The sequence below is a fragment of the Rhincodon typus genome, chromosome 7, assembly GCF_021869965.1.
Source record: "Rhincodon typus isolate 14 chromosome 7, sRhiTyp1.1, whole genome shotgun sequence".
In the NCBI taxonomy this organism is placed as follows: Eukaryota; Metazoa; Chordata; class Chondrichthyes; order Orectolobiformes; family Rhincodontidae; genus Rhincodon; species Rhincodon typus.
Genome location: NC_063338.1, coordinates 83118120 through 83142285, shown reverse-complemented (window position 1 = coordinate 83142285; position 24166 = coordinate 83118120). Strand labels below are relative to the sequence as shown.

The following is a 24166-nucleotide window of genomic DNA, read 5'->3' as shown; positions in this document are numbered from 1 at the left end:
TTGGTTTCTCTCTGAAGCTGTTAAAAACAGTGCTATCCAGTACAATGTAACTGTGGTAAGGGCATGGCATCACTGAGAATGGAAAATTTAATTCTGCCCATAAGTTGCAATCTCTCCACAGGTCAGTGGTTAGCACTGCTGCCTCACAGTGCAAGGAACCTGGTTCAGTTCCATCCTGTGACTGTGTGGAGTTTGCGCATTCTCCCTGTGTCTGTATGTGTTCCCATCAGGTGCTCTGGTTTCTTCCCACTGTCCAAAAATGTGCAGGCTAGATGGGTAAACCATGGTAAATGTGGGGTTACAGGGATAGGGTGGGATGCTCATCAGAGGGTCAGTGCAGACCTTTCTTTCAGAACTGCAGGGATTCTGTGATATTCCTAGCTATCCTCATTTCTCAGCAAGGTAAAATTAAACCAGAAAGTTACTATTTTCAAAGATCTGTTCCTTTTCATAAATCAAATGAATGCATTAATATTGTTGTAACTAATGCAAACTGTCACTATTGTAAAGAATGAAAAGGCTAGTAATTCCATCTTGAGTTGAGACATTCTTACCCAGGTGAATCTTTATTCCAATCCCTAATCTAATTCCTATCTCACTGAACCCAACATTATGTACATAGCTAGCTGATGACAATAGTCGTGGTCATAGAGATCTACAATACAAAAAAAAGCCTATTACGTCCATGCTAGTCAAAACCAATCACCTAACTATACTCATCCCATTTTCCAGCACTTGGCCCATAATCTTGATTAGTGCAAATAAATAATACCAATATTTGTTTGTATTTGAGCAACGTTACTGACAGCCTAGCAATTTATTAAAATAAGGGAATTGGTGGGAGATGTTGTCTTACCTCATCTGTGGAGAGTATGTCCATTGAGTATTCTTTTGCTCAGTGATAAAGGAAGGAATGAGTGAGACTGTTTCAAGAAAGTGCTGAAGCGCTGTTGCTAACATTGCATGTTGCTGATTTGCTCTGTTCTGAATAAACAACTGCATGAAGATGATGTGGCAGTTTTGCGCTGTGGCAATACTGAAGACTGGCAGAGTTTGCAGCCTTGGCTTTCAAGAGTCAGTGAGAGCAGCTTTCCTCCAGTGTCATTATTAGGAAAAAGATCAAATTGTTATCCTCAGTTTTCTGAACATTGTATATCTCTCGCTGTGTGTTGTTTTTCATTCTAGACTTCCTCATTGCCCTTCGCTGCTATGCTTGAAATATTTTTTTTTTACGTATGTTATTGTGAAAGCATTGACGTCTCTTGCATTCGTTCTGCGGGGAGTACACACATATAGCGGATAAATTTCTGTATTTCCCTCACAGACACATACAGACTAATGTGAAATGACCCAAAAACAAATGGGAGACCCTGGCCGGACTTCAGAGCTTTTGCAACTCTGCAGACTTTTAGTAATGTCAGGCGGGAGCAGGAATAGGAGTCTTGCGGATCGATTATTTTTTGCCAGTAGGGGAAAGAGCGTGCGGCCTGATTCGCACAAGCATGAAATTGAATTGAGCAGGGGCTGTTCAACTTGGACTATTACAAAGCCTAAACTAGCAGTGTGGGCCTTGTGAATTGATGCAGTGGGTATACGTGAAGGGCATGAATAGGGTGAATAGGTCAAAGTCTTTTCCCCAGGGGAAGGGAGTCCAAAACTAGAGGGCATAGGCTTAAGGTGAGAGGAGAAAGATTTGAAAGAGAACTGAGGGGCAACTTTTTCACACAGAGGGTGGTGTGTGTATGGAATGACCTGCTACAGCAAGTGTGTTGTGTGATATAATTACAACATTTAAATGGCATCTGGATGGGCATATGAATAGGAGGGGTTTAGACGCATATGGGCCAAATGTTGGCAAATGAGACTGGATTAATTTAGGATATGGACGAGTTGGACTGAAGCTTCTGTTTCCGTGCTGTACACCCCTATGACTCTATAAATGCTCTTGAATGTTGGATAAGATCTGTAAAAGTGTCATGATTTGAAGATTTTATTTTTCAATCTCAAAGTGTTTTTTTCAAAAAAGCAGGCTATATCTGTCAGTGAAAGATTTAAAAAAAAAACACCATGGTGGATGGTTTGATTGAGGGCTGTGCTTTTGGGGCAAAGTGAAGTTTCTGGTCATGTAGAGAAGGTGGAGTAGATTGTTTCAAGGTGTTTTAAAATCTTAAAGGACTGGGCAGATGGAAATGAAGAAGCTGTACTCATTGGAAGGCTCATAAACTGTGGGTATCAATTTGAAGTAGTGATTAAAGGAGAAAACCAGAAAGGGGAAAACATCTTCATGCCGCAAGTAGTTAGGATCTGGTATGCACTGCCTGACAGTGTGGTGGAGACCGATTCAATCACTGTTTTCAAAAGGGCTTTCGAAAAGCAGCTGAAGAAAGAAAAATTATAGCCATTTCCAAGAAAGAGCGGGTGAGTGCACCCAGCTGATTTGCTGTTGTAGAGTCAGCCAGTATGAACATGATGGGCCACATGGCCGCCTCTTGTTCTGGAACCAGCCTATGATTGAGATTTCTGTCATTTTTCTTTTTTTATATATATACATATACAGTGCCTTTCATAGACCCTGAGCAATCCAAGATTTGTTTCAGGCAATGAAGTACTTGTGGGGTGCAATCACTTCTGTAGTGGAGGAAGTATGGCAGCCTCAGCAGCAAGATCCCACAAATATTATTGCTACCAGGAGCCAGGTATTCTGTTTTAACCACGATAGTTGAAGGGTGAATATTGTCCAGGAAGATTAATTTTAAGTATAGGAGCAAATTACTGCAGATGTTGGACTCTGTACTGAAAACAACAAATGCTGGAGATCACAGCAAGTCACATAGCATCCCTGGAGAGAGAGCAAGCTAACGTGTCATGTCTAGATGACTCTTCATCAGAGCTTAATTTTAAGTATGATTGTTTGCTTCTATGTTTCATTTTGAAATGTTCTTTCAGAGCCATCCAATAAGATTGTACTACAGTGATGTTGATAGACTTTATCGTTTATTATGCAAGAGTGCTAACACTTGGTCAAGGCCATGTCTTCATTAATGATATCTGGAAAAAGTCATAATCGATTTAACTGTGCTCATTCAATTGGATCTTCTGTGCATGATGCTATGTTCAGGCAATTGATCAGATTTAGTCAAATGATTAATTTCTCTGTGTTCTTTTTCTGTAAGAGGTGAGTGCTCACTGGCCTTGATTATAACTGCCATCGATATTGCACTGTGGTCAGCCAACAGTGGCCCTAGTTGAACAATGTTCATCATGATGTGGAGATGCCGGTGTTGGACTAGGATGGACAAGGTCAAATATCACAGAACACCAGGTTATAGTCCAACAGGTTTATTTGAAGTCACAAGCTTTTGGAGTCTCCCTCCTCCTTCAGGTGTCCGTGAGAGAGGTAGCATCATACACAGAATTTATAAGCAACAGATCAAAGGGTCATAGAAATGATGCAAATCTGTTGAACAAACCTACGGTGGCTGTTAAATCTTTAATCAGTTAGAAAGGATTAAATGTAAATTCCCAAATTTCTTTCAAGTCATTGCCCCAAGATAACGAAAGGTTTTATTAGTTCCCTCAGTATACCAGAGGTGACATCCCAGGTCAAACAATGCATTTTAGGTGTGAGGCCTTGTTTAGAATCTGGCTGTGCATCAACTTGGAGTCAGACTGGTTTTATTTCCAAAGTAGCAATTTATAAAATGCCACATAGACTGACTACAAATTTTGTGCTTTTTGACCAAAACTGAATGTATCTGCAGTTACAAATCTGCAAATGCACATTCACCCTATAGAGGTGTGTGTGTGTGTGTGTTTGCAGGTGGTTGGGGGGGGGGAAGAGAAAGAAGGAGTGTCTGTGTGAGAGGGGGAGTGTGTGTGTGCATGTGCGTATGCGCATGCATGCTTGAGAGAGGGTCTGTGTGAGAGAGAGTGTGTGTATGTGTGCAGGTGTGAGAGTGTATAGTGTGGTGTATCACCTGTAGTGTGACATGAACCCAAGATCCCGGTTAAGGCCATCCTCATGGGTACCGAACTTGGCGATCAGCCTCTGCTCAGTGACTCTGCATTAGTGTGTGTCCCGAAGTCCGCCTTAGAGGACATTTACCCAAAGATCCGAGGCTGAATGTCCTTGACCACCTGAAGTGTTCCCCCACTGGGAGGGAACATCCCTGTCTGGTGTTTGTTGCGCGGTGTCCGTTCCTCCGTTGTCGTAGCATCTGCATGGTTTCACCAATATACCATGCCTCGGGGCATCCTTGCCTGCAGCGTATGAGATAGACAATATTGACCTAGTCACAGGACTATCTGCTGTGCACGTGGGGTGGTGTCCCCACATGTGATGGTAGTGTCCATGTTGATGATGTGACATGTCTTGCAGAGGTTGCCACAACAGGGTTATATGGTGTTGTGGTTGATGTTGTCCTGAAGGCTGGGTAGTTTGCTGCAAACAGTGGTCTGTTTAAGATTTGGCAGTTGTTTGAAGGCGGGAAGTGGAGGCGTAGGGATGATCTTAGCAAGGTGCTCATCGTCATCGATGATGTGTTGAAGGCCACAAAGAACATGGTGTAGTTTCTTCGCTCCCAGGAAGTACTGGATGGCGAATAGTGCCCTATTGGTCGTATCCCTTCTGAGGAGGTCATTATAATTTTCTGCTGTGACACATCAGAATGGTGATCAATGGGCTGAGCATCATATCTCATTTTTATGAGGGTCTTCAGTGCCTTCAGGTGTCCATCATGTTCCTCCTCATCTGAACAGATCCTGTGTATGTATAGGGCTTGTTGAGAATTGCAGCATCGTGAGGTTATACGTGGGCTTGCAGTAGAGTGAGATATTGAGGTGTCCATTCTTGATGGAGATGCATGTGTCTAGGAATGAGACTGATTCTAAAGAGTGGTCCATGGTAAGTCTGGTGGGATGAAACTTGTTGATGTGGCTAAGTAATTGTTTTAGTGATTCCTCGCCAGGAGTCCACAGGAAGAAAATGTTGTCAATGTATGTGGTATACAGTGCTGGTTGGAGGTCCTGTGCAACAAAGGAGTTTTGTTCGAACTCGTGCATGAAAATGTTGGCATATTGGGGTGCGAATTTGGTCCCCATGGCTGTTCCACGCATCTGGATGAAGAATTGGTTGTCGAAGGGGAAGACGTTGTGGTTGAAGATGAAGCGGATGAGTTGTAGGATGGTGTCTGGAAATTGGCAGCTGTTGGTATTGAGTACTGAGGCTATTGCAGCGATACCATAGTTGTGGGGGATGCTGGTGTAAAGTGCCGAAATGTCCATTGTGACGAGCAATATTCCTGGTTCGTTTGGTCCGTGGTTGCTGAATTTCTGTAAGAAATCTGTGGTGTCGCAACAGAAGCTGGGGGTTCACTGTACAATGGGTTTCAAGATGCCCTCGACATAGCCAGAGAGGTTCTCACACAGGGCCCGTTGCCTGAATATGATGGGATGTCCAGATGCGTTGGCTTTGTGTATCTTCGGAAGGTAATAGAAGTCCCCTACATGAGAAGTACACAGGATGAGAGTGCATAGGGTACTCTGAAGGTCTGGATCAAAGTCTTGAACAGTCTGTTGAGTTGACAGGTGTGTTCTTTGGTCGGATCGGCTGGTAGTTGCCTGTGGTGTTCCTGGTTGTCTGTCTGTCTGTCTGTCTCTCTCTGTCTGTCTCTCTCACTCTCTCTCTCTCTCTGTCTCTCCCCCACACACTCACTCTTTCTCTCACACGCTCCCTTATGCGCACACCCACTCTCTCTCCTGCACATGTGGACCGTGTGCACACACACATAAACCAATGGGTGAATTTGCATTTGCAGATTTATAATTGCAAATATTTTCTGTTTTGTTCAAAAAGCACACAATTTGTAGACAGTCTGTGTGGCACTTCATAAATTCCTACTTTGGAAATAAAACCAGTCTGACTCCAAGTTGACGCACAGCCAGATTCTAAACAAGCCGTCATGCCTAAAATGCATTGTCTGACCCGGGATGTCACCTCTGGTATACTGAGGGAACTAATAAAACTTTTGGTTATCTCAGGGCAGTGACTTGAAAGAAATTCAGGAATTTGCATTTAATCTTTCTAATTGATTCAAGATTTAACAGCCATCTTAGGTTTGTTCAACAGATTTGCATCAGTTCTATGATCCTTTGATCTTTTACTTACAAATTCTGTGTATGATGCTATTTCTCTCACTGACACCTGAAGAAGGAGTGAGACTCCGAAAGCTTGTGGCTTCAAATAAGCCTGTTGGACTACAAACTGGTGTCGTGTGATTTTTGACCTTAATAATGTTCGGTCTGTGGACAAGTTCCTAATACATTGCTTTAATGCAGCACTTCCAGCCAGTGGTTGCAATGTGAAGTTGTGAAATGCTCTATGTGAGTAAGGATGATGCGGAAGGGCTTTGGGTTTGAACGTTAACCAGGCGTGGGGGTTCTTCTGGTTGGGTTGGGCTGCTGGCACTGAGCTTATTAGAACTCTTAAGTAAACTTAAAAATTGTGGTGTATGCACCTGCATTTGTGTAATGTCTGAATAACATAGTTAAACAACCCTGTATTTCATAGTCAGAATAATAAAAATTAACACTGAGCTAAAGAAAAAAACTTTAACATGGTCAATGAAAGTAGGTCAGATGGACCATTTTAAAGGAGGAGGGACCTATGACGAGTGAGAGGAGTTTAAAGTTTTTGAGAAGATTTGTAGCTCGGGTTGTGGATGAGGTTGTAGATTTGCTTGCCAAGCTGGTGTGTTTGATTGCAGATGTTTCGTCACCCTGCTAGATAACACCGTCAGTGTGCCTCCGGTGAAATGTTGGTGTTCTGTCCCGCTTGTTATTTATATACCTCTGTTTGCTGGGATAGTTGGCATCACTTCCGGTTTTGTTCTTCAGCAGTTTGTATATCGGGTCCAGTTCATTGTTTTTGTTGACGGAGTTCTAGTTGGAATGCCAGGCCTCCAGGAATTCCCTGGCATGTCTCTGTTTGCCTCATGCTGTTTATAGATGTGTTGTCCCAGTCCTCCTTTGTCTGTGTGTGTATTGAGAGGAGTGATTGCTAGAACTAATAAAACAGGCCCCTTTTAAAAATGATTGTCAATTTTTCAATGCCTACCATTCAAAGATCTCAGAATGTCAACTCACTGCAGATTAAGTGAGTAATCTTTGAATTGAGATAGTTGCAGGTGAAAATACATACTGAAGTAAGGGTGTACGAAGCTGTTAAAGGAGACCTCAATGCTTTTGAAATCTTTTCCATCTCGCTTTCTGCAGCCTTGCACTCTTGCCACCCTCCTCTTGCGGCTTTCAGCCTCTTCTTTCCAATTCCAACCGTGTCTGCCCACTGCTAACCACTAACTCTGCTCCACGGTCCAGGCCGGTCCAGGCTGATGGCTCGCAACCCACAGGACGATCATGGAACTCGCAGGCTGTGCCCACTGCCGTGGACAGAAACTACACTGAGTTTGTGTATGAGCACAATCTGAAGAACTCAGCAGAGCAGTAAAAAATCAATCAATGCCAGCCTTTGTATTGCCAGCTCAAGGAAAGGACATTTTGAGCTGCTGTTCCTCAGTGATAAGTACGCAATGACTGTGGGGCAGGTGGAGAGGACCTGTCCAGTGACAATACGCCGAGTGCCTTGTACAGAGAGTGGGACGGGGAAGAGTTTTGTCGCGGTATGGGGTTGGAAAATGCGATGTTTGTTGGAATCTCCTGGTGACATATTCCTGTCTAAAAAAGAATGCTGTATGCAATTCCTTTGTCAACCAGCATTCAAACCAAGTGAGAGGAAGTGATGGGTTTGTTAGAATTAAATACCTTTCTCTCCCATGCGTAAAATGCCCCTTCCTCCATCAAACTCTGGACTCGTTTAGAGAATTATATCGCTCCACAATTAATTGCATCCAATCTTCATGTCCCCTCCTATATTTGGCGATTTGTGCAGACCTAGACTCCAGCCATGACATTGTTTCGTTTTCCTTCAAAATCCCAGAAAAGTTTTATCTTAATTATTCATGGGATTCCTATGGCGGTGTGTTGGTGGTGGGGGAATAACATTTACACATGTATTAACCTCTGGTTATTGAGCAGGAGAGCTGTGCAGAAAGTAGAATGATAACTTCAACAACAGCCTCATGTTAGCCCTGGGTTTTCAAAGGTATGGTTTCTTAAATTACAATTTGACAGCCCAATGTTCAGCAGTGTCTGTGCCTCTTGCCCTCACCTGCTCCCATCCTTTATCATGAATCATTATTAAAATGTCTAGAGTCAAAAACAGAAATTGCTGGAAAAGACCAGCAGGTCTGGCAGCATCTATGGACAGAAATCAGAGTTAACGTTTTTGGTTAAGTGACTCTTCCTTAGTTGTGATTTCTCTTCACAGATGCTGCCCGACCTGCAGAGCTTTTCTAACAATTTCTGTTTTTGTTTCTGATTTCCAGCATCTGCAGTCCTTTCAGTTTTTAAAAAGTCTGGTATTGTTTTCTTCAAAAGAAATGCTTTTCTGTCACTTGAATGCAGAGATTTCTTACTTCAAACCTTTTTTCAAGTGAAGCAGTAAAGCTTTATTCCTCTCCACCGTCAGACCCTTCGTTTTTTGATTTTTTTTTAGGGGGCGTCAGGTGGTGAGACTGCAGCTCGTGTAGCAACGAGTGTGTTGCAGCACTGTGCTTTGTTAACAGGTGAAGTTGTCATAGACATACTGGACCATAGAGCTACTCTCTCACTAGAGAGAGAGAGAGAGAGAGAGACGACCAGGGGGTAGTTTAACCTGAGAGCCAAACAGCTAAGTGACCCCAACCGTGTGCTTTGAGAGAGAAGCTGGCTGCTCTCCCTGTTAGACACGAATCTTGACATAAAGTTGTGTGATGCTTTGCTTTTTGTAAAAGGAATTAAGAGTTTGGAGAAAGGTGGAGAAAAACATGGTTGTGGTGTACCTGTACATGAGCTGGGTGATGTACAACTTGAGTACTTTACTAACTAAGGGTCTTATTAACTGTGCCTAGTATTTACTGATCAAATGTTGTTCTTTATCCTATTTTGCTCTTAGTGATAAAGTCTTTTTCAAGGTTTTTGGAATTGTAATCATTACTTTGTTGACTTCAGTTTAGCCTCTAACACTGAGGTGATGTGATGAGTTTGTTTGATGTCTATAAAGTGAGTTTTGCAACCATATTTGATTATTGTGCTGTATTTCTTTTGCTGCTTTAGAGCAAGGAAACACGAGCTTGAGCTTATTTTTCTGAGCCAGCTACATGTCATTGACTTGCATGTATCATGGGAATGTTGATTCTAACAGTTAATGTATTAACCGTCTGAGGTGTGCAGATCTAAAAGCTAGCCTGCCAAAACTCAGAGACCTGAAAAATTCAACAGGCACAAGCCAGCAAGAAGTTTTAATTAAACGTTGAATTGGGTCACTTGAGGTCTAAGGGCTGGATTACAAGATGTGGAGGTACCGATGTTGGACTAGGGTGGGCAAGGTTAAAAATCACACGACACCAGGTTATAGTCCAACAGGTTTATTTGAAGACACAAACTTTCAGACACCTGATAAAGGAGTGAGACTCTGAAAGCTTGTGTCTTCAAATAAACCTATAACATGGTGTCATGTGATTTCTGACCTCGATTACAAGGGGCTTGGAGCAGCACATTGTAAACGTGCACAGACTGAAGTTTTACAGAAAAGGGCCAGGCCAGGTCATATCACAAGTTGGTTACCGTTTGACTGATCTGACCTTAGCCCTTCTAATGGAAACTCGGCCTTCTCTCTCCAGAGACAACTTCTACTCATCGCTCAGACGGACCAATCAACTTTATTTCATTTAAACGTATTGCTTATTCCACTGATGTACTTTCTTTGGGAGTAGAAGTGGAAATCAATTGGAATCCTGGCCTGTCGCCTGTGACTTTTCGAACAAGGTTTTCCACAGTGATATTCCTGACATTACCACATTCTTGCATTACCACAGTGACAAAACCTTCAAAAAGCTGGTCATTGTCTGTAACATGCTTCAGGACATTGTATGGTTGTGAAAGGCATTATATAAATGCAGGTCTTTTGAAAGTTCTCCATTCTCTGAATTGTTGGCTTTAACAATGTGATGCAATGATCCAGACAGTTCCACATTCAATACAAATAGAGACAAAAGAATCAAATTTCCCATCAACTCATCGTTTTGATGGTGCATCCCATACTTGTGAAAAGGAAGATGTACACTTGTATGATGCCTTTCATAACCTTAGGAGAAGCGCAACCAGCAAAGTACATAAGGGTTGGTTAGCTCAGTTCGCTAGAGTATGGAGCAAAATGATGGCAACAAAGTGGAATCAATCTTTGTAGTTCATGGAGGCCTGCTACCTCACCGTACCACATGCTTGATGTGAAGTGGTGTCCCTCAGACTATGTTATAATTGTCTCCTTCTAAGACAATGAAGAGAAACATCTGTGATCCTTTGTGGAATATGGCAAGTTACCATATTATCTTCAAATGAGGTGCTTTTCCAATTGAGAACTTTAAGTGTAGTCAGTGTCATAATGGAGGAGATTACAAAGGAGACATCAATTTGAGAACAATTGATCATATAAGAACATATATCAACACATGGCTACAAGAGTAGGTCAGAGGCTAGGAACCTTGCAGCGAGTAATTCACTTCCTGACTCTCCAGAGCCTGTCCACCATCTACAAGGCACAAGTTAGGAGTGTGAAGGAATACTCCCCACCTGCCTGGATGGGTGCAGCTTCCAACAAAAAGCCTGACTCCATCCAGAACAAAGCAGCCCGCTTGATTGGCACCACACCCACAAGCATCCACTTCCTCCACTGCCAGCGCTCAGTAGCAGCAGTGAGTACTGTCTACAAGATGCACTGGAAGAGTTCATCCAAGCTCCTTAGACAGCACCTTCCGAACCCATGATTCACTTCTATCTAGAAGGACAAGGGCAGCAGATATATGGGAACAACACAGTTGCATGTGCCCCTCCAAGCCACTCCCTGTCCTGACCTGAAAATATATTGCATTTCTTTCACTGTCACTGAGTCAAAATTCTGGAACTCCCTCCCTAACGGCAGTGTGAGTCTATGTGCACCAAATGGACAGCAGGAGTTCAAGAAGGCAGCTCACCACACCTTCTCGAGGGCAACTAGGGACGGGCAATAAATGCAGCAACACCCATATCCTGTGAATGAATTTTTAAAAAGTAACCAATAATAAGACATGGTTTTTACTCCTTCATTATTGAATTGTATTTGACATAAACTGTCGAAGGTCACACAGGAAATGTTGTCTTGAACAAGGCAGTGGAGACTTGCCATTTCCCACAGAGTCTGTTAAGATCAACCACTTTAGCAAGGAGTGTAGGTAATGAATGGGTTTTGATAACACTGCCCATGTATTTGAAGGATGCAATCCAGATTCAGCAGTGTGTCAACTAAAAATAGGACACTCATTGGTTTGTGTCCCTTTAGAGGTATTGCATTTGTGATTGAAAACATTTTTCAGATGGATTTCATCTGGAAATTCCCAGCGAATATCTCCAGGAAAACCCTTCCAGCTCAGCCACACCTGGGAGTGAGAGAGAGAAAAACACTTTTGCACATCCCACTGACTCAATCTGATTCACAACCAGACACGCATCCCATCATTAGGTGTTTTGAACTAGTCAGACCATGTACAAAGTGTAGTAACTTTCTTTTTAAAATATACAGAATCATATAGCACGGAAACAGAGCTTTTGGTCTAACTAGTGCACACCGACCATGTTCCCAAACTAAACTAGCTCCACTTTCTGCTCTTGGCCCATATCCTTCAAAACCTTTCCTATTGATGAACTTATTCAAATGTCTTTTAGATGTTGTAACTGTACCTGCATCCACCACTTTCTCTGGCAGTTCATTTCACACACAAACCATAGTGTTCTTAACAAAAAAAACTGCCCCTCATGTCCTGTTTAAGTCTTTCTCCTCTTACCTTAAAAATAAGCCCCCTAGGTTTGAACTTCCCCAGCCTAGGGAAAAGACACCTGCCATTCACCTTATCTATGCCCCTCGTGAATTTATAAACCTCAATAAGGTCACCCCCAAACTCCTATGCTCCAGTGAAAAATTCCCAGTCTTTCCAGTCTGTTTTTATATCTCAAACCTTCCATTCCCGGCAATGTCCTGGTAAATCTTTTCTGAACCCTGTCCAGTTTAATAATATCCTTCCTATAACAGGGTGACCGGAACTGGACACAGTACTCCAGAAGAGGCCTCACTAGCATCCTGTACAACCTCAACATGATATCCCAACTCCTATACTCAAAGGCCTGAGCAATGAAGACAGGTGTGCTAAACACCTTAACCACCCTGTCTACATATGATGCAAACTTCAAAGAATTATGTTCCTGAACCCCGAGGTGTCTCAGTTCTACAACACTAGTCAGGGGTCTTCCAACTTTTTGCAAAAAACTGCTTTAGGAAGTTGCAGTCCATTCTTATTAATCAGTTCAGTCGGGCATCAGCAGATAAACACAACCAAATCCCACTGCTGACAGCTCACAACACCAATACATTAAGAAGCAATTTACTGGTCCCTTGCAGTTAAGATTTTGTACTTTCATCATTGCCGCTCCACTTCTCTACTGTTTGCAGAGTTTTATTTCAGAAAATGGTTTGAACAGAGGAGAAATAAAACCAATTAATGTCTTAATTTTTCGCTTGTGTTCAAGATAAGTGCTGTTCCGTTCCAGCCCAGCTCGAACTTTATATATAACTGTGTTCTCGGGCAGCAGTGATTGGTGATTTATATGTATCCTCCCTTCAGAATTTGAACAGCTATTTCTTAAGCTAGGAGCCATTTGGCTGATTTCTCCTCGTCGATAAGTTCATTGTTGCACTGCTGCTGCTGATAGAACTCTGGAGGCGAGAATGTGAGTGTCGTGTGAGCAGAAAAGTTTGCAAGTGTATCGGATCCCCTTAGGAGCGTACTGTCTATGTTGGAGTGATGAATGGTCCAGTGTCTTTTATTCACCTTTCCAACTCACCTACAGGATGTGGATGTCACTGACTGGACCAGCAGTTATTGCCTGGCCTCAGTTACCTTGAGAAAGTGGTGGTGAGCTGCCTCCTTGAACCACTGCAGTGCACCTGCTGTATTTAGACCCACAATGCCATTAGGGAGGGAATTACAGGATTTTGACCCAGTGACACTGGAGGAACGACGATATGTTTCCAAGTCAGGGCAGTAACGGTCTGTAGGGCAAGTTGCAAATGGTGGCGTCCACAAGTATCCGCTGCCCTTGTCCTCCGAGGTGGTAGTGGTTGTGGAAGGTATTGCCAAATTGAGCCTTAATGAATTTCTGCAGCCCACAACCTCCAAGGGAGTAGAGGAACCAGGTGGGAAAATGCCCTGTAAACTTTGCATTTTCAGAGCAAGCCACAACAAGCTGAAAGACAGAAGACTAATACTTTTGATCACGATCCTTCATTGGAACTGTTATGCTCCTGTTGCCTTTCTTCTTTCTGGAAGGAGCATTTTCTGTATCACTCCTTTTTGTTCAGGCTTCCTCCCACCTATTTTGCTGTTCACATGGGGTCCTTTCAGAATTGAAATGTTAGCCAGTCCTCTTTCAGGGGGCTAATCATTAGAGTACACTTTTTAACTTTGTAGTGGAATTTCAAATCCTTTCCCTCGATGGATCATCCATCCTGAACAAATCTTTAACAAACCCCACGGACTGTTAAGAATAGTTGAAAAGCAAATGCTATTGAAGTAGCAAATGTTGTTTTGTTGGAAATGGATTTATATTTTGATGTTGTTAATCAGAAGATGCAGTTCTCAAATGTGGCCCTCTAGCATCACCCTTAGTTATGTCAATGTATGAGGTTTTTTTGATATCAGTGCTTGAGAACAAAATCTCAATCTCAAAAGCTGTTTTGAAAATGAATAGAAACTGGGTTAGGGTGACAGCCCAAGGTTTGGAGTACATCTGAAAGGCTCCCAGAAACACTTTACTTCGAGTGGCTACTTACTGATATATTCACTCAGGATTCCACTAGCAAGAATTTGGTTGTGAAGGATAAAATTGGAAAGAATGTGAATCTGCACTTAACAGAGCACATTTTCTTTTCTGTTCCTTGACTGAAGGTCATTTTCCTGAGCAAATCATCCAACAAGTTGTACTGCATGCAGCATTTTCATGTTTTTGTTAGTGTTTTGAATGATTGCACTGAATAATCGTTCCTCTTTAATATGGGATCTGTTAATTACATCACAACTGAGACTTCAAATTTACTCACTATTTAACTGGGTAAATTGTCCCAGGAAGTTCTAGCATAGGGTTAGAATGGATTGAGGACAATGATCCCAAAAACAATGATGCTATTAAAAGACAATTAATGCTTAAAGAACAGTTTGAATAGCCAGTAATTAACTAAACGAATTTGGCCATAAGACTTCAGTTTGAACCCAAAATGAGCTATTTACTATGTAGATATTTTTAATCAACTGTTCAAACATGTCATGACAAACAACTGGGGTTTGTACTTGGAGAGTTGGAGACACTAACAAAGCTATGGCCTCAAACTACTATGAAATGACTTTAGGTGTCAGTCAAAATGACTCTTCATCAAAAACTCAACAATAGGACATTCATTGTTAGAGTTTCTCACTATCAACTCTGATCTTATTGACTAAGTATAGGTTTCCTTTGAACTATTACTAAATAAGGCTTGTTTGATTTGCAGTTACATCAGGGCTATGTTTAACCCATTTCTTATCAGGTATTTTGGTTTATCTGCAGCTGCTTGTAGCTACACCTGCCAGAGGATCGGTTGTAATGGTGGGTCACTTTTGTCTGTGGTACACCACTGTCACACAGCTATTATAGCTCATGTGCAGCAACTGTTCTGTGATAGCCATCATCCAAACACACCATGGTCAACGCCTCTTTCTATTGTCCTGTAAATAACATGTTAAAGAGATCTCAGTGGTCTTTACTCTGAACAAATTGCCAAAATATTGATATTTAATTCGATTCGTGCATTTTAAGAAAATCCCAACTGTAAGTTATTTCCTAAAACCTATGAATTATGAAACTAGATTTTGACAGCAACAGAATGATGCCAATCTTCACAACGTATAACTGAAGATAGTTATTAAACAGCACTTCAATAAGAACTGTCCCCCACACATGCTGGGTTAGAAATGGAATTGGGTTTATTTTTGACACCTGTAATTGGCTGTGAAGCATGCAACTGGAAGTGGGAAGCCTGAAACTGCTATGCTGAAATGCTGAAAATCTTATGGAAATTAAGTTGATGCTGCACATATATATAAACGAACAAATGAACCAGCAATGTATATGATGTTTGGTTGCATTGGATTAACAAACTAGTGAAATATTTTCAGTTGAAGATATGATTTTCATTTAACTAACTCAAATTCCTAAAGGTAGACTCCGGTTGCCCAGTTTAGCCACCTCATCATACCCTGTCAATAGCCCTCTTGTATCTTGATTAAAGGGCTTTAGAGTCTGGGTATCTGTTCAACAGTTTTGTTGGAATCCAGTCCGACTCTTTCCCAGATGATTCCCCACTGCTTCCCAGCCTGTTCTTTTTTTTGAGGTGGTGGATGAGTGCCCATTTTGTTCTGCCAATCCTACCCTACCAGGAACTCAACACGAACTGGCTGTTAAACCTTTCTCTTTGCCTGCCTGTGACTCCATGTGGTTTACATATTGTACCTTGGCAGGTGTTGCCTTTCTGTTTGGTTTTAATTCATGCTCTTCCTTCTCATTGATCTTTCTTATCCTGGCTTTCTCATGTCTCCCAAGAAAATCAGAATAGGCTTCTAATTGTGTTCTACCATTTGAGTGCTAGAACATAGAACAGTACAGCACAGTACAGGCCCTTCAGCCCATGATGTTGTGCCGATCTATTATCCTACTAAGATCAATCTACCCTGCATACCCTACATTTTAGTATCCTAAAAAAAGGCTTGTTGGTCTAGGGGTATGATTCTCGCACTGGGGAGTGCTGTGTTAATGGACTTGTGCATTGTGCTACCTAATGCTTTGTAGAAATGTAGAAACTCTAATCTCATTTCTAGAAATGTTTTAAAGGTTGTTGAAAATCTGATCCTGCATCTGTTGTGCCTGAAACAGGTAAGGTGGTTTGTATAACTGCGCAAAGATTGATTTAAGACACGGAGTGCTGATAGCTCTCTAATCTGGCTAAACAGTGGCTCTGCACATGGTCATTTTCTGGCCATGAAGGTGTGCTTTCTTGTTGAATGTTTACTGTGACCAGCTTGTCCCTGTGACGTGACTAATAACGTCTGGGACAATTTCACTGAAAATTAAGACTAATTAATGACTGCATCTACCTGCGGCTGCCTTAGGCTTCTATCCAAAATAGCTTTAGTCAATGCAATATTTAGTGGCTGAAGTGAGCAACTGATTGCGGGAACCAGCATTTTCTGCTGGCTCAAAGTTAAATTCCCTTGTTAGATGGGATTCCTGCCGGTGGTCCAGAGGTTACAATTGAGATTCTTTTTGCTTGACATTCTTTGATATCCTGAATTGTCGGCCGTGATGATTTTATAAATTGTTGCTCCCACCATAACCAATACTGGACTGGGAGCATCAATGATCGCAATGCAACCAAAATGGGCAAGTTGACTTTTGAATCAATGTTTAAAAGGGCACAGTCTTCAGGAAGGTTGGTGAGGAGGTAATGGCCTGACAGTCTTGTAACTTGATTGACTACATTGCCAGCTGGTGAACTGCAATGTGAGCACATGATGGGGTGTGTGTTACTGCTGCATTTGACATCAGCTAAACATTGAGGTAACCCCTTTATGACCATCTTGTGGAGGCAGTGCCCCTTTAACGATTGCTAACCCTTTGAGCACTGTGAGAGTGCTTTTACTGTAGGTTGCAATCCTTGCAAACTCATTGACAAAAATAAAATTCAGCAGATGCTGTGAATCTGAAATGAACCCTGAGGATACAAAATGAAACAGAGCTAACGTTTCAGTTTGTTGACCCCTCATTGGGGAATTTCGACTTAATTTGTTAGCAAAGCTAGTTTTTGAAGAGGCCCGAATCAGAAGGAAGCCTGCCTTCCCCGAGTTCGTACATTTGGAAGTAATGAGGTACTTGTTGAAATTTTAAAGTTTCACTCAGGACTCAAAGGGTTAACAGGAGCAATTAATCTTGTAATAGGCTGGCTGAGAAACTGAGGGTGTTGGTGAAGCGAACTCTTTCTTTTTCCTTCTGTGGCTTACCCGCATGTGGATGTTTGTTCAAAGTGCTAACTAGTTTTCCTGAAAGTTCAAGTACTGAAGCCGTGTTTCAAACGATGTTGCTGATTTTTATTTTGTTTTTTTTTTGCCATTTGCAGCGTGCAAATAGACTTATTAGATACCAAGGAGCTCCTGGAGACCTGTGTCGATGAAGTCGTAGCAATGCCTGTTGCCATGACAGCAACAGGGATTTCAGAATCTTCGGTTCAAAGTTTGACCTCTGGAACAAACGAGAGCGCACGTGACAAACCAGATTCAGCAGGTGAGAGGTGTCCACTCTGCTTGCTGGTGTGATAATAGGACAGTTGTGACATGTCTAATTTGATATGTGTACTGTGCCATAAATAATATTTGCACCTTGCTCCATGGCAAGTGGACGATCTCTTTGTACACCAGGAAGAATTTTTGAAGACCTCCTGCCTAGCACTGGTCAACCCCCTTTAAACCTCTACAACTTTCAACCGCCCTATAGTGTATAGGCAAATGTTAAATGCAAATATTTATTAATATTACTTGACTTGTTTTGCCTTTTCTTTCTACGTTTGGTAGCTTGCACCTTGCACCTTCCTAATTGAGGCAGAAGACCCCTCCAGCCTCTTGCCCACAAATCCGCCCCTGGCCTTGCCCCCTCTCCATATCTCCCCAACCGTCTTCAACTCTGCAATGCTCTGAGATCTCTCAGCTGTTCCCAATCTGGCCTCATAGGCATCCCAGATTTTCATTGCTTTTTACTTTGATTCATTCATGGGATATGGGCATCATTTTTATTGTTCATCCCCTAATTGCCCTTGAGAAGGAGCTGGTGAGCTGCCTCCTTGAACACTTACAGTCCTTGGGGTATAGGTAGATCCATAAAGCTATTAGGGAGGGAGGTCCAGGATCTTTACCTAACACCAGGGCAGGACTTACACAATTAAAAGTAGGGCCTTGGGTAGTGTTGTAGAACAGAGAGACGTAACGATTCAGGTACATAATTGTTTGAAGTTTTTGTCACAGGTAGACTAGGTGGTGAAGAAGGCATTTGGCACGCTTGCCTTCATCACTCAGACTTTGAATATAGGAGTTGGGACGTCATGATGAGGCTGTACAGGATGTTGATGAGGCCTCTTCTGGAGTACTGTGTCCAGTTCCGGTCACCCTGTTGTAGGAAGGATATTATTAAACTGGACAGGGTTCAGAAAAGATTTCCAGGATGTTGCCAGGAATGGAAGGTTTGAATTATATGGAGAGACTAGGACGTTTTTTTACTGGAGTGTAGGAGGTTGAGGAGTGGCCTTACAGAGGATTATAAAATCATGAGGGGTATAGACAAGGTGAATGGCAGGTGTCTCTTCCATAGGGTGGGGGATCTCAAGACTAGGAGGCACACTTTTAAGGTGAGAGGAGAAAGATTTTCAAAAAGACATGAGGGGCAACTTTTTCACAGAGTGTGGTTTGTGTGGAATGAACTTCCAGAGGAAGTGGTGGATTTAGGTACAGTTACAATGTTTAAAAGACATTGGATAAATACCTGCATGAAAAATGTTTGGATGCATATGGGCCAAGCACAGGCAGGTGGGACTAGTTTAGTTTGGGATTATGTTTGCCGTGGACAGGTTGGACCAAAGGGTCTGTTTCCATGCTGTATAACTCTGACTCTACGACACTGAAGGAATGGGGATACATTTCCAAATTTTTATTCATTCTCAGGATGTGGACACTGCTGACTAGGCCAGCATTTATTGCCCAGAGGGCAGTTGAGAGTCAACCACGTGGCAGTGGTCTGGAGTCACAAATAGGCCAGATTGGCAAAGGATGATCGTTCCCTTCCCTAAAGGGCATTAACCAAGTGGAGTGATTTTTATGACAATTGACAATGGATTTGTGGTCATCGTTGGACTCTTAATTACAGATTTTCTTTCAAACTTAAACTCCATCATCTATGGGATTCAAACCTGGGTCCCCAGAGCATTACCTTGGTCTCTGGATTAAGAGTCTAGTGATAATTCCTCAATGGAGGAGGGGAAGGCTATTGCATTTACTCAGTGTATGAAAAGCATTTGCCTTGGGAACTCGAACCTCGGTTGTTTAACTGCTTCTTTTTACATTACCTTTTTGCCTCCATGTTTCAGCGCTGGATGAAGTCGTAGCGAAACTGAAACAGCTCCAGATAGAGAGCAGTCCTTCTCCTGGGACCAACCCCAAAATAAACCTCACCATGAATCTCAATGGCCAGGTAAGAATGACATTGGAGTCAGCTTTGACATGGTTTCGGATGAATTACCCATATCAAGCAAACATCCCATGTCTGTTGTTGGATTGTACAAAGGTACTAGTGATGGTACAACTTAGAAATACTATTATTGCACAAAAGGAGTCCATTTGGCCTGCCATGTTTGCACCTGCTTTCCCAACGAGCAATTCACTTAGTGCAAATCCCCTGCTTTCTCCCCGTTACCCTGCATGGTTTTCCTTTTCAGATAAGGCTAATTCCTTTTTTGAAAAATTTGTTTGTATGTACCTGCTTCCACCTCACTCATGAGCAGTACATTTCCAGACCTTAATCACATTGTTGCGTAAAAAAGGCAAAAGGGTTTACCTCACATTGCTTTAGTTGCTTTCAAATCTGCGCCTTCTTGTTTTTGATCCTTTGACAAGTGGGAACAGTTTCAACCTATCTGCTCTGTCCAGAACCATTGTCATGCTTCTAGCCAACTTTCAAAATAAAATGAATTATTAATAATCAAAATTGAATGCAATGCCTACTTATGTACATAAGGACAAACCTCAATCAGGGAAAGGCCCTTTAACAGAAAAATGAATGGAAGCAGCAGGCTCTTTTGACCTTCAAACCGGCTTGAACACTTCTCAAAGCTGCTGTTCCAATTTATTTGTTTGACCTTGGAATATTGGCATCACTGGCCAGACCAGCATTTATTGTCCATCTCTAATTGCCCTGCAGGAGGTACTGTTGAGCTACCTTCTTGAACTACTGCAGTCCTCACAGTGTGTGCATACATCTAAAATGTTGCTGAGAGATAGAATTCCAGGACTTGGCCCAGCGACTTCGAAGCAATGGTGATATATTTCAAGTCAGGATGGGTGAGTAGCTTGGAGTAGAACTTGCAACTAGTGGTGTCCCCGTGTATCTGCTGCCCTTATCCTTTTAGATCATGGGGATTGCTAGTTTGGAAGGTGCTCTTGAGGAAATCTTTTACAGCACCTTCCTTTTTAATCCTTTCAATAACACTCAATGAGCAATTACAGCCCTTGGATCAAGACTTTGGCAATTTCCCGTCATCTAAGTCCCTTTATTGGCTAACCCTTTATTGTAAGATTCTGACTTCCCCATTGTACCAACTCTTCCATGAGCAAATTACTGTCTCGTTTGTTTGTATTTCACTCATTTCATCTCCCTGATCCCCAAGGGTATCTAGACAAGGTCCATCCGATAATGGCTAACACCCAAAATTGTTTTCTGCTTTATGCCTAACAGAGAAGCTTGAACTACTTCTCAGTCCCAGGTGAAATGTGCCAATGTTTTACTTTGTGAAATGCCACCCATGTTCCAGAACCAGGGGCCGCACTGTAAAGATACTGGGGTAAACCATTTAGGACTGAGATGAGGAGAAGGTTCTTTGTCCAGTGAGTGGTGAGCCTGTGGAATTTGCTACCACAGAAAGCAGATAAGGGCAAAACATTGCATGATTTCAAGAAGGAGTTAGATATAGCACTTGGGGGGACAAAGGAATCAAAGGAAATGGAAGAAAAGTGGAAAGTGGCAGTTGAGTTCGATGATTCGTCACGATCATAATGAATGGCGGAACAGACATGAAGGGCTGAATGGCCTACTCCTGCTTCTGTTTTCTATGTTAAACGAGGCTGCCTCCAGTACCAAGAGTTCAGGCAGAGTGTGTTTCTGGAAAGGCATCTTGATTTTTAAAATGCTGTCTGTTTGTTGCAGGAGGACACGGTAAAGTTGTTGGACAGGGACCTCAAGAACACAGTCGATACCATTTGCCCGACCCTTTCTGAGGGTGTGAAAAGTAATATTGTGAAAGCACAGCCAGAGGTTGCTGTGAAGGTAAAGCAGTTACAAGGCTTTTTTTTAATAATTAACTAACTCAGCTGCTGGCAAAATGATGAGTTTTCAAAATAGAGGAAAATATTTGAAAAATCTGTAAGACCTTCTTTTCCTTAAAGCAATGAACAGCTGAGTACAGTTAGATATACATGTGTTTTACAGAATTCTCTGAGCTGCACTTTTTATTACTGTCAGCTTGCAGGTGAGATTTATTGTCCTTATTGTCATTTTTAGTTTATGGCTGTTTAACATTATTGTTAGTCATGATTTTTATGAGAAATTAAAACCAAGGGTTTGATAAATTTGATGCTTTGGGCCATCTGGAACTGCTTTCTACAGTCAGCCTGTAAAGACTTTAACCCCATGTCTGGTGCTTGGCTCCAAGAGGCTTGGTTAGCTCAGTTGGCTCGGCAGCTGGTTTGTGATGTGGAATGACACCAACGGTGCAAATTGAATTCCTGCACCAGCTGAGGTGAAGATCCTTTCTTCTTAACCTCACCCCTTGCCTGGAGTATGGTGACCTTCAGGTTAAACTACCACCAGTCGTTTCTCTCTCTAATGAAAGAGAGCCCAATGATCATCTGGGATGTGGTGACTATTACTGCTTGGCTAATGAATGGTCCATTTCTGGGTCCAAAGATTGGGTTCAAGTCTAAGCTGACGTTCTTGTGCGGGACTGAGGGAGTGTTGGAATTGTAATCTTCCAGACAGGACTTTAAGCCAAGGGCTCATCTGCCCTGTCAGCTGGGTGTTTTTATTCTAAGAAGGACAAGAGAGTTCTCCTCTGTCTTGAGATCAGCGACGCTCAACACATTGTCACGCTGCCACTCTGGAGCCTTCCTATGCCCAAATTGCCCTCCACAAATACCCTACTTTGTGGTATTGGCCAAAAGAAAGTACTTAATTGACCTTTCAGAGTGTTGTAAAAAATGCTGTATAAAATGTAAGTTTTCTTTTCTAAGTTAGTGGCTCTGCTTATGACTTGACGCCTCAGTGGATCTGTTAGCACCACAACTGACCCACTGTTCCTGCACTACACTGGTCACAGATATGGTGCCAGTGCTCAGAACTGGATTCCAAGCTGTCAGAACATGTAACACTGATCTAAATATCTAATTTCAGAAAAAATCACAGCCCAAATTAGCTGAATACTTGAAACCAGGAATCTTAATAAATTGGATCTAACAGGCTTGTATTACATTGACTGGACTGTACGTAACACAGGAAGTCAGTGATATTTGGCAGTGCACATGAAGGAATTGGAAATGCTGGTATGTTAAGTTATACGTAGGTCATACAAACTGGGACTGACTGCAAAGCTTTGAACGAGGTTCTGCTGTAAGCAGCTGCAGTTTCAAACAATTGTTGTGGTCATTTAAAATTTGACATTCTTGTGTTTGTCCTGAAAAGTGTGAAAAGAATGATAACCTATCTCTCTGCAGCAATGCCCAGAAGGCTGTGTTGTGTGCTGTGTGTTTATTTTGTCTCTGGTGGTATTATTGTTCAGATTCTTTCTTAATAGTCTCGTGTTTCCCTTCTCAGGGGCCGAGAGATGATACCAGACTGAATGAGAAAATCTCCAACCTGTTTGACGCAGCCTTCGGGTGAGAGCCAGAACATGACCTTTACTGTCAACTGTTTTCCTTTCCATGCTGATTCTCCCTTGGGACATTTCCAGACTCTGGCAACTCTCTGCACCTCCCTCCCAAGGACCACTCTGTGACTGGTAGCAGTTTCTTTGACTGTATGGAGTACGCAACAATCAAATGAAACCTGCTCTTGCACAATGTTAGCTACATACTTATTCGAACACATTTATATAAATCCCTTAGTCACATGGGCATCAGGGGTCTGAGCCTTCCATTTCAATATCCCCTCCCCTTCATGTGGCAAGCCTATACCATGTTAAACTGTACTGAGGGAGTGCCGCACTGTCGGAGGTGCCATCTTTCAGCTGTCAAACCAGTGCCCCAACTGCATGCTTGGGGGAGAAAGCATTTCTGAGTCCATATTCCTGGAATATATCCCTCAATCCGCTTGCAAAGGACAGATTATCCAATCATTAGTATTTGGTCTTTGTGGGGAAATCTAGCAGGTGCAAATGTTTCCCAAATTATTAAGGTTTACAAAGTACTTTATTGCCTATAAACTGCTTTGGGACACCAGGTGGTTGTGAAAGGTGCTCTATGAATGCATGTCCTTTTCTTTTCAAACTCTCCTGCCAAGTTTTACAGGCTGACCTAGCCCAACAGGACATCTCCTATGATCATACCTTATTATTGCCTATTCCCAATTTCATAACATCACCCAACTCTTGCTTATCTACTGCTGGAGGCCTCTTTCATGCATTTGTTGCTTCTAGATGTGACTATTTCAGCAGATGCCTGGTTGGTCTCCCACACTCTATGCTTCATAAACCTGGGGTCATCCCAACTCTGCTTTTTGTGTATTCATATATGGCAAGTCTCATTTCCCCATCACTTCTCTCACTAATTTCACTAATTTCACTAACGGCATTGGATTGCAATCCAGCAACACCTTAATTTATAAATTCCGAGTCTGCATTGCACATGCCTCTGTGACCTGTCTCTGTAATCTCATCCAGCTCCTTGGAGATGTGTGTTAACCCAATACTGGTCTCTTGAGCATCCCTGCTCTAACCTTGCAGTTGCCTAGACCCTAAGCTCTGGAAATCCCTCCATACACCTCATTATCCTCTTTTTAAGATTGTCCTTGAAACCTCCTCCTTTAACCAAGCATTTAGTTATCTGACTTGTTAGATGTCATCTTTATTCAATAATGCTCCAATGAAGTG

The 24166-nt window shown here is 42.3% G+C and overlaps 1 protein-coding gene across 1 annotated transcript in view; it reads left to right on the top strand.

Annotated features, from left to right (window-relative positions):
• Positions 1-24166, top strand: part of epb41l5 (erythrocyte membrane protein band 4.1 like 5) — a 144783-nt gene that overhangs the window by 96469 nt on the left and 24148 nt on the right. The window contains exons 16-19 of the mRNA XM_048598603.1: positions 17387-17550; positions 19400-19503; positions 21232-21351; positions 22894-22955. Coding sequence (XP_048454560.1) covers positions 17387-17550; positions 19400-19503; positions 21232-21351; positions 22894-22955 — 450 coding nt within the window. The remainder of the gene's footprint in view (positions 1-17386; positions 17551-19399; positions 19504-21231; positions 21352-22893; positions 22956-24166) is intronic.